The 9,319-nt window shown below is 47.9% G+C and overlaps 1 protein-coding gene across 1 annotated transcript; it reads right to left on the bottom strand.

Annotated features, from left to right (window-relative positions):
• Positions 1–3,524: 3,524 nt before the first annotated feature.
• Positions 3,525–7,904, bottom strand: OSCAR (osteoclast associated, immunoglobulin-like receptor). The gene is made up of 5 exons (XM_006907148.2): positions 7,868–7,904; positions 6,996–7,028; positions 4,708–5,007; positions 3,859–4,140; positions 3,525–3,637 (listed from the first exon to the last, which is right to left on the bottom strand). The coding sequence occupies exons 1-5, from the start codon at positions 7,902–7,904 to the stop codon at positions 3,525–3,527; spliced, it is 765 nt and encodes a 254-aa protein (XP_006907210.1).
• Between the last annotated feature and the right edge of the window lie 1,415 nt (positions 7,905–9,319).

Raw genomic sequence — 9,319 nt, 5'->3', positions numbered from 1 at the left:
CCCTGCATCCTGCTGACCTCAGAGGCCATCTTTACTTGCCTTTTCTGACTGACCCTTGTGATGACATCGAACCCACCCAAATTATGCAGGCTGATCTCCCCACCTCATGAGTCTTAATTGAATCACATCTGTAAAGTCCCTCTTATAATGTGTAACATATTCAAAGTTTCCGGAAATTGAGACATCACATGTTTCATCAAACCATTACCCTACCCAGCATAGAAGGGCAAATTTACAGAGCCTGCTTCTGTAACCTTCAGCGTGTCAAGCTCATCCAGTGACAGTGGGCATGGTCCTTATGACCTATGTGCCAGGCCCTGGGGATGTAGAAATAAAACAGCCTGGTCCCTTAGACAAGCTTGTGGTCAGGTCTAGGAGACAGAGGATCAGAATACAGGACAACAAGCACTCAATTAGGGTGCGATGAGGCACTAAGGAAGCACGAATGGGTCAGGCAAGAGTTTTCAGAGGAAACAGCATCTAATCTGAGACCTAGAAGACAATCAGAGGTAACCTGGCAAGAGGAGACAGAAAGAGGAGACTGTGCCAGATGTGTCACAGTCTCATTAGGGACATCTTGGGAACTCTGAGCCTTTATGGGTGATAAATAAAAGGCATCACTGCCTCAGAAAGCATCAGTGGCTTTGCAATTGTTGAATGTTAAACATTCTCCTTTGTCTTTCTCATTTAAAAGTGAAAGTAAGACAGGAGATGAAAACTAGTAAAATCCACAAGACTTGACTCAACAAACTGGAAGACAGTTTTATTGTTTTTCAGAGGCAGAATCAGGGGGATGAAGAAACCCAACAGTTTAAGCACACAGACTCTCTGAGTTCCCAGGGTGAATTGTACATGTCTCAGAGGGCTGTTGCTGATGACCTTGAATAACATGTGGATCACCTGGCAAAATTGTATGGAGACATGATAAATGGTAGAGAGTGAAATTCATATTATAGCTACTATTCATTCAATATGCATTCATTGAACGCTTGGTCTCTACCAAGCCTTGTGCTAGTCATGGGGTAAACTGCTATTGGGATATATTGCATAGATAAATGCATGGGTATATTGATGGATATTGACTAAGTAAATGAATAGGTGAGTAGATTAATAAATTGCTTACTTGATCAATGAAGGGAAGAATGGATTAATGGATGTGAGAATGAATGAATAATGAATAAGAGCAAATGAAAGGATAGGTAGATGGGCAAATGAGAGCAGTGGAAAGGGATGGATGCATAGAAAGAAATAAGGGTGAGAATCAATGAAGAAATAGATGACAGACTAAATCAAAGAGTAAGTAGATGAGTAATTGAATGATTGAATGAATGAGCGAGTGAATAGATGGAGCCATGTTGAAGTACAAACTCGGAGTCAGCCTCCCTGGTGTGGCACTGACTTCCCATATGACTTTGAGGGAACTTCATGTCCCCTCTCTATTTCACCACTTTTCCATCTGTAAAGTGGGCAGATTGTATTTGATGACTTTGCAAGCCCATCCAGGTAGGGTTCCCTCTTCATTAACTGGGTCCCTTTTCACCCGTAATCTCCCACACCCACATGTGCTCTGGGGTGGGAGTGGAGGTTGCCCTGGATATCCTCTGCCAGGGTCCCACATTGGTACTAAGAACAATCCCAGAAACTTCCTTTCAGAGTCTCCCCACACCCTCCATCTATTCATCAAGTCAGTGCACACAGGTGGCTATTTTGACTTCAGATTTCAGTTCTGCTTAATCCCATACTAGAATACCCTAATCTCACACACCAAGAGAACTGGGCGTTGAAAAAACATAATTTTATACTGTTTACTCATTTTATAAAGTTCCCAATCTTTACACAAGTCCTGGTTTAGGTCAGTTTCTGAAATAAACGCACACACCAATAAATATTGCTTATCCGCCTGCAAACCAGGTGTGTGGTCCTGTGTGTGCACACACGCGTGTTAGGCGTGGGGGTTGTAACATCAGAGAAGGCAGCATTTTGAACAAAATAGAAAGTATCAGTGTGCATCTGTATAGAGTAAATACTGCGTCTTGGAACTTGAATTTTGGTTTATAGAGATAAATGGATGTGTGTATAGGGTTGCAATGTAAACCTTACTTCTTACTCTATGTCGTCTCCCCAGGAAAAGAGATAAAAAGTTAAAGGTGCTGATTAAAGTTTTAACGATCTCTTTCCATGTGTTGCAGACAAGTTATTTTGCTTATTTCTCTCTAGAACTGACATGGTAGATATGTTTAGCTTCCTGTTTCACATTGAAAACTGAGGAAGTTCCATAGATTGCTCTAGGTGGATATGTTTAGCTTCCTGTTTCACATTGAAAACTGAGGAAGTTTCATAGATTGCCCAGCTAGGGGGTGAGGGCGCTGCGGCTGTCCAAAAATTGGAAGCCGCGTTCTTCTCCATAAAATGGTAAGAGGGGAGCTAGGAAGTTGGAAATTTTAATAGAAGAGAGGAGGATGTATGTGCCACCAAACTTAGTTATAAATCAAGAAAGGAACATATGAGAGTTAAGCAACAGAAAGTGCTTAGAGACAGAAACTGCATATATGGGTGAGAAAGACATCAAGATTCACCAGATAAAAACAGAACTTAATAATTAACTGAGAAGAAACTGTGCATGTAGCCAGGCCTTCGAGGAAGAGAGATAAGAAGAGCAAACAGGCTAGAAGGTGGAATGGTTCGCGTTATTTTTAGCACAACTATGAGGGCAGCCAAGAGCACAGTAGAAAGCAGACCAAGTGGAGTTTATGATGCCCAGGTCGCAGCTCTGCTGCACACGCTCCACTTGCTGTTGCCTTGGCAACAGACCCCAGCTTAATGATACTGACGACTCAAGAAACGACAGCCATACGCAAACGAAGCTGTAATTAGGAAAGAATGTCTGGTCTATTTTGGTTTACCTTTGCGGAAGGTTTGAGGAGGCATTTAAGACGGTTGCTTGGTGACTGAGCGTGATGTCACAATGGGGAATAAGTCGCTTAAAAGGAGAGCTGAGCTGGAGCATGCGCAATCGGAAAAAACGAACCTCATTTGAGTCCTGAGATTTTGGTAGAAATCGCTGCTATATGGTAGCCAACATTTAATGAGCATTTGCTATGGGTCAGTCACTGTTTTAAACGCTTCGTGTGTGTTGTCTACTTAATTATACAACGATCCTACGAAGTGGGTATCTTCAGTGCTCCCATTTACAGCCAACGCAAGGGAAGCTTGCGGAAAGTCATTTTCCTAATATTCCACAGTGGATGAGCAGCAGCACTAGGATTCGAACCCAGGTCTTCTGTCTAGGAAGCCTTGAGCACTGATACCACCTCCCACTGATCCGGGAGATCCTGGAGAAATGGCCTAGAAGGAAGCTAGAGCTCGGAGTACGAAGGCTATCATTACTCGGGAAGCTGGTCTTGGCGGGACCGGAGGGCTGTGGGGCCCCTGGAAGGGCCAGGCCAATCCGCGGTCCCTGTTGCTTCTCTACATCTGAGAAGTCTTCTCACTCAGCAGGTGTCTAGATCCAGTCTTCTGGGGGACTAGCAGGGACTGCGCCAGTCCAGAATCAGCAGCGTGGCCAGGGAGACGAGGACCAGGATCGCCAGCCCCAGGCGGATGAGGTTGCCCAGGGTGTAGTCGGAGGAGCCCGAGCCTGCGGGGCCAGCAGGAACAGAGGAGGTCTGTGACCCCACCGGAAATCTCGACCCCACCCTCATGGTCTCTAACCTCGGGGCGAGTTGGGGACCCAATACCCTCAAAATTGAGGTGGGTCGATGGGAGGGGGAACCTTGACTCCCGGGTCTGAGGGATGCGGCTGGGGGCCTGGACTCCCAAATCTGAGGGAGGAGGTGCTGGAGGGTGGGGGCCCCTCACCGTCCCAACTGATGACCAGCGGCTCGCTGCGCTGCGACAGCACGTAGGGAGCGTGAGGCGTGTGGTAGTAGCAGCTGTAGGTGCCGGGGGCGCTGGCGCGAGGCAGCGGGAAGTCAGCCCAGGACCGCTCTGAGTTGTGGTACTGCAGCGGCACTGCCTCGCCCACGCGGTACAACGCGAACCGCATGTCCCGCAGGCGGCCAGTGCAGCGCAGGCTCACGTTGTCGCCAGGCGCCACCACCGGCCCGGGCAGCGCCACCAGCGATGGGCGGGGCAGCTCATCTGCGAGGGAGGAGGATGAGCACGCAGGTGGGCTCGGGGGTCCTCTCTCGCTCTCCTCCCTCTCTTTTTCTTCCCCACCCTGAACATCCCTTTTCTCCTCTGTGCCTGCTCCTAAAATTCTCTGTGTGTCTGTCTTCACCCCTCGCCGAGAGTATTTCAGTCTCCCTGGATCTCAGTGGCAGTGTCTCCTGATGTTTTCTCCTTCCATTTCTGTGTCTCTCCCAGGGTTTCCCAACTTCTGCATTAGTGACATTCTGGATAAATCTGGATAATTCTTTGTTGTGTGGAGTGGGGGTGGGGACTGCCCTAGGCATGTCTGCTCTCTGTGCACTGAATGCCAGTAGCACACCCTTCCCTAGTCAGAACAATCAGAAATGTCTCCAGATCTTGCCAAAGGTCACCTGGGAGGGCACAATTGTCCCTGGTTGAGAATCATCCCCGTTGCGCGTCCTCTCACTCTCTCGCTCTTTCTTCTGTGTCATTATAGAAGCCTGTGTGTCTCTGTCCCTCCACTCCCATCCCTCACCCCACTCCTGTGTCCCTTCTCCCTCTCCCCCAAGACCTCACCTGTCACCAGCAGTTCCAAGGCATCACTGGGGTGGGACCAGACACCCAGCGCCCAGCCTGGATTTTGGTATCTGCATTGATAACTGCCGCCCTGGGCTGGGGTCACCTCCTCCAGGAAGACCTCTGCCAGCTCCGCGGACACAACCCGATACAGCATGGGGGTGATCTCTCCATACTTGAATAGTGCAAACTTCCAGGCAGGTTGGGGTGCCCTGCACCTCAAGGTCACGTTGACTCCAGGGATCACAATTGCAGCTGGCTGAGCCCCCAGCCACGGCTTGGGGTATGAGGCTGTGGGGACTGAATAAATGGGCGGCCTGGGTCCTCAGGCTTCCTGGGAGCCCAAGAAGGTGAAGGAGGAGTGGGGGTGGGAAGAGAATCACCTGGAGGCAATCATAGCCCCCTTCTCAGCCTAGGTTCCCTCTTTGTAAAAGAGAGGAGGCACTGGACTCCTGTGGGCTTTGTCTAAACTAATTGCAGAGCACAGGAGCAAGGTGTCAACTCCTGAGAAAGAGCAAGGCGACTTCCTCTACATTCTTTAAACATCATATCAAGGGGCAGGGTCCCAGAAACCTGGGATTTTAAATTGCTCTCCAGAATATTTGTAACATATCCAACATGTCTCAATAGTTGCCAAACTTGCTGTCTATTTGGGAGAAAATATGTTGGATCTCGGCCTCACACTCTCCCACCAAACAAATTCCAGATTAATTACCTACCTGAGTTTTTTTTTTTTTTTTTTTTTACAATAAAAGAATTTGAAGAAAATATAGGAAAATGTATTTGTCTAGGGGGTAGAGAAGGCTGTCTTAAAATATAAAATGAAAAATCCAGAAGGAACAAGGTTAGTAAATTTGACCCCTTCAACATTTGCAAGTTGCATATGAGAAAAGACAAATGAAGCTAGAAGGCAAATGACAGCACTGGCAGAAATAAATCACATCGATTAAGAGTGTAGAAAGAAATCCTAGGACCAAACCAATTGAAATCCAGTTGGGTAACACATGTGACTAGGCAATTCAAAGAACAGGAAGCCTCATTGACCAAAACACATTTGGTGGTGGTGGGAAGGGTTGTTCAGACTCAGTAATAGTAATCATAAAAAAAAAAATTAAAAAAAATTAAAATGAGAGATATTTTTGACTATTAGGCTGTCAAAAATTAAAACTGGTTAATATTCCTCTTGGGTGGAGATGAAGTGAAACAGGCACTTAGGTGCACTTAAATGCACTTTTTGAGAAGGCAATTTGTCAGTTTCTATCAAGACACACAAAGGTGTGACCAACAACCCCCATAATCCCACATCTGCACCCTAGGCAAAGGCACATACAGGTGCCCAAAAAGCTCATACAGGAGTCATTGCAGCACTGGTTGGCGGGGAAGGGGGCAGGAATTAGAAACAACCTAAAAATACATCAAGAGAAATGAATCAACTAGCATCTTGCCACACAATGGCAAATGCTGGAAAGCATTTAAAAAGAGAAATGGTAAAGTGAAGAAAAGTAAGATGCAGAACATTGTGAATCATGAAATATCAATTTTGCCTTGGCCAGGAAACCAAGAAGTACATAAATACATAAATGAATGTTTAAGTGCTTGGAAATTTTTTGTAAGGATTCAGAGATTATTTAAGGAAGATGAGGAAGGGGAAGAAAGAGGCTGTATGGGTCCTTTGGTAATGACTGAATTTTTAAAACCATGAATCTATATTAGCTTTGTCATTTAAAAATAGTTTAAAATAGATTGATAGCTTAGGTATTGATGGTTCTCCAGGTGGTTCTTATTTGAAGTTGGAGCGTAGCAAGGAGTGTGTGTGTGTGTGTGTGTTGGGGGGTGCGGCGTCTCACCCATAGGAAAGCCTAGAGAGACATGTATGGCTGTCTCGGGGTGGAGGATACTACTTTCCAAATGGGGGAATAATTAGCATTGCCAGAAACCCCATCTCCTGAACCCTGTGCTATGCCAAGTTCTGAACCAAGGACTTTTCACAGGTGATTTCATTAAATCCTCACAACCGCCCATTTCACAGAGAAGGAAACTGAGTCTTAGCATGCAATAGTTTGTTCAAGGTTATAAATGAATAAGATGGTAAAATTGGGGTTCCAGCTTAGGTCTCTAGCTCCATAAAGTTCATAGTCTTCACTGCTAACCTATACTGGTTACTAAAGGGAGTGAAGATGAAAGGAGAGAAATAAAGGAAGAGGAGGGCGGGCACCAAAATAAAATCTGAATAGGTGGAAATGAGATGTCAGCAACATACAAAAGAATAGATGGGGGTTGTTACTCACCAGTCATAGTGATGTCTGCGTGACATAGTGGCCCTGTAGAAGGTTTAGGGGGCTTGGTTTTGTCAAAGCCCTAGGCTGCTACCAGCTCCATTAAATCCTCACAACAGCCCATTTCACAGAGAAGGAAACTGAGTCTTAGCATGCAATAGTGTGTTCAAGGTTATAAATGAATAAGATGGTAAAACTGGGGTTCCAGCTTAGGTCTCTAGCTCCGCTCCTGTTATTCTGGGATTACTGGTAACCCAGGAATCTAAGTCCGTAGGCCCTCTTTCCTCTGGGATACAGGAATTTTGCCCACACTTTCTCCTTTCTCAGGAGCCATAAATCCAAACATCTAATCTCCACCTACTTAAGAAACCAGAAGTCTGGACTCAGACCCCTGGGGCCCCTGTGCCCAAAAGTTCAGGCTCCTGGACTCCATCTTTTCCAGAAAACAATAATCTGGGCTCACAGTTTCTCATCCTTGGGTTTCAGGGGTCTGGGCCCCAGCTCCCTCCTTTCCCAGGGACCCAGGTTTTTCTGGCTTTCATCTCCCCTCCCACAGCAGAGTCCCCAGGAGTTCAGGTCTCTGGCCCTCTCCGGCCTCAAAAAGCCAGAGAATCCTGCCCCAACTTCCTTTTCTTCCAGGAAACCAGGAATTCAGGACCCCTGTGTCCTCTTTATTTTAGGGCTCAAGGGTCTGGGCCCCAGTCCTCTCTTGTTATTCTGGGTATAGTTCTGAACCCTTAGCTGCCTGATCACCCTGCACCTGCCCTCAGGCAGACCCAGTAATCCTATCCCTTGCTTCCCCACTCCCCCTGTAAGTATCTGAGTCCCAGAGCCTGCCTCTCTGTGCCTGAGGGACCCAAGCAGAAAGGGTTGAGGTGGCTCACAGAAGGTCAGCAGCTGGAGGATCAACACCAGGGCCATGGTGGGCAGATCTGGCAGGAGCGAGAGCAGGAGCCAGGGCTCAAGCTTCTTAAATCTACTTCCAGGAAGTGAGGCAATATCAGAAAGTCAGAGGCAGAGCCCTTTTTAAGGAAGAGAGCGTTGTGGCGTGATCAATTCTAAGACCCACGGAGCCAATTGAGATGAATTATGAGCCTTTATTAGCCGGCCAGTGACTGACTCTCTACCACGCAGGATTCGAGGAGATCAGCCCCGAGCTCCCCACAGAGGCAGCTTATAAAGCCTAGAACCATACCCTGGTTTAACAAGCAAACAGATTAACCACACCCTAGTTAACATCAAACAAGCAAACAGATTACAGAAGCAGAAGTTGGCCATTAGCATATCTTTGCCCAAAACTACACCCTTAACAAGAGGAGCGAGGTGGGAGCCCCTGCGTGACTGTCCCAACCTCACAGCGCTGTGGAAAAAGTTGGAATTGGGGCAACTGTAACCGGTTGTGTTCATTAATTAAAATTTTTAAATAAAAAATTAGCACCGCTTATGTGCCAGACTCTGCTGCGCGATTCTGGGACCACAGAGAGGAGTCAGACCCCGTTACTGCTCTCAAGCAGCTCCCGTCTGATGGAAGGGCAGATCTGGACCAGGTCCGTTTAAAAAAAAAATAATAACAATAATGTGTACTATAATGGAGCTTCCATAGAGCACTGCGACAGTTCACATAAGGCCCCTAGCCCTTTTGCGGTGAGGATTAGGGCTTCCAAGACGAGCTGATTTTGAGTTGCAACCTCAAATGATCAGTCAGTCATTCGTCCTCTCCCAGCCTCCGTTTCTCCATCTATAAAATGGGCTCTCCTAAGTAAACCATGAAACGAGGACGATTGCATTCCATCTTAAGTGGGTTGCTGCAGGACTGGGAGTTACTCCTCCGGAGCGACTTCCAGGCTGAGAGACAGGAGAGCGGAAGCAGGTGTACCCAAACAGGCTTGCACTTAAACCTGGGATGCCTGTCACCTTTACTCCAACACCGGTCACGGACGCCTGCCCTATGCCAGTGCGCACGCGCAGACTCTGCGGAGACTCACTAGCCGGGACCACAACTCCCAGAGTGCTTCTCGTTCTCGCCTCCGCCCGGGACAGCTGCTCGGAGCCAGTGCGCAGACGCAAACTTAGCGGCGCCTCGGGACAGGACCACAATACCCAGAGTGTTCCGCGTCCTTGCCACCGCCTCGACCAAGATGGCCGGGAGTAAGTGTGGGTACCGTCGGCGCGCAAGGAGCAGGCGAACCCCGGGCGGGGCGGGGGTAGGGCGCTGAGGAGTCTCCGTGGAGGCGGTGGGGTCACAAAAGGGTTCCTCCAGGGCAGGGGTGGCGGGAGGTTAGAGGTCACCGGGAGCACCCCCTGCAGGGGTGACCTTTCCCGCCCACCCCTCCAGG

The sequence above is a fragment of the Pteropus alecto genome, unplaced genomic scaffold (genome assembly GCF_000325575.1).
Source record: "Pteropus alecto unplaced genomic scaffold, ASM32557v1 scaffold432, whole genome shotgun sequence".
NCBI classification, from domain to species: domain Eukaryota; kingdom Metazoa; phylum Chordata; class Mammalia; order Chiroptera; family Pteropodidae; genus Pteropus; species Pteropus alecto.
This window is presented reverse-complemented; position numbering and strand designations above follow the sequence as displayed.

Coding starts and splice junctions, on each gene's coding strand:
- OSCAR (XM_006907148.2), bottom strand. CDS start 7,904: ATGGCCCTGGTGTTGATCCTCCAGCTGCTGACCTTCT. Junction 5,008..6,995: donor CGCAGACATCACTATGACTG/GTGAGTAACAAC, acceptor CCATTTATTCAG/TCCCCACAGCCTCATACCCC. Junction 4,141..4,707: donor CTTGGAACTGCTGGTGACAG/GTGAGGTCTTGG, acceptor CCTCCCTCGCAG/ATGAGCTGCCCCGCCCATCG.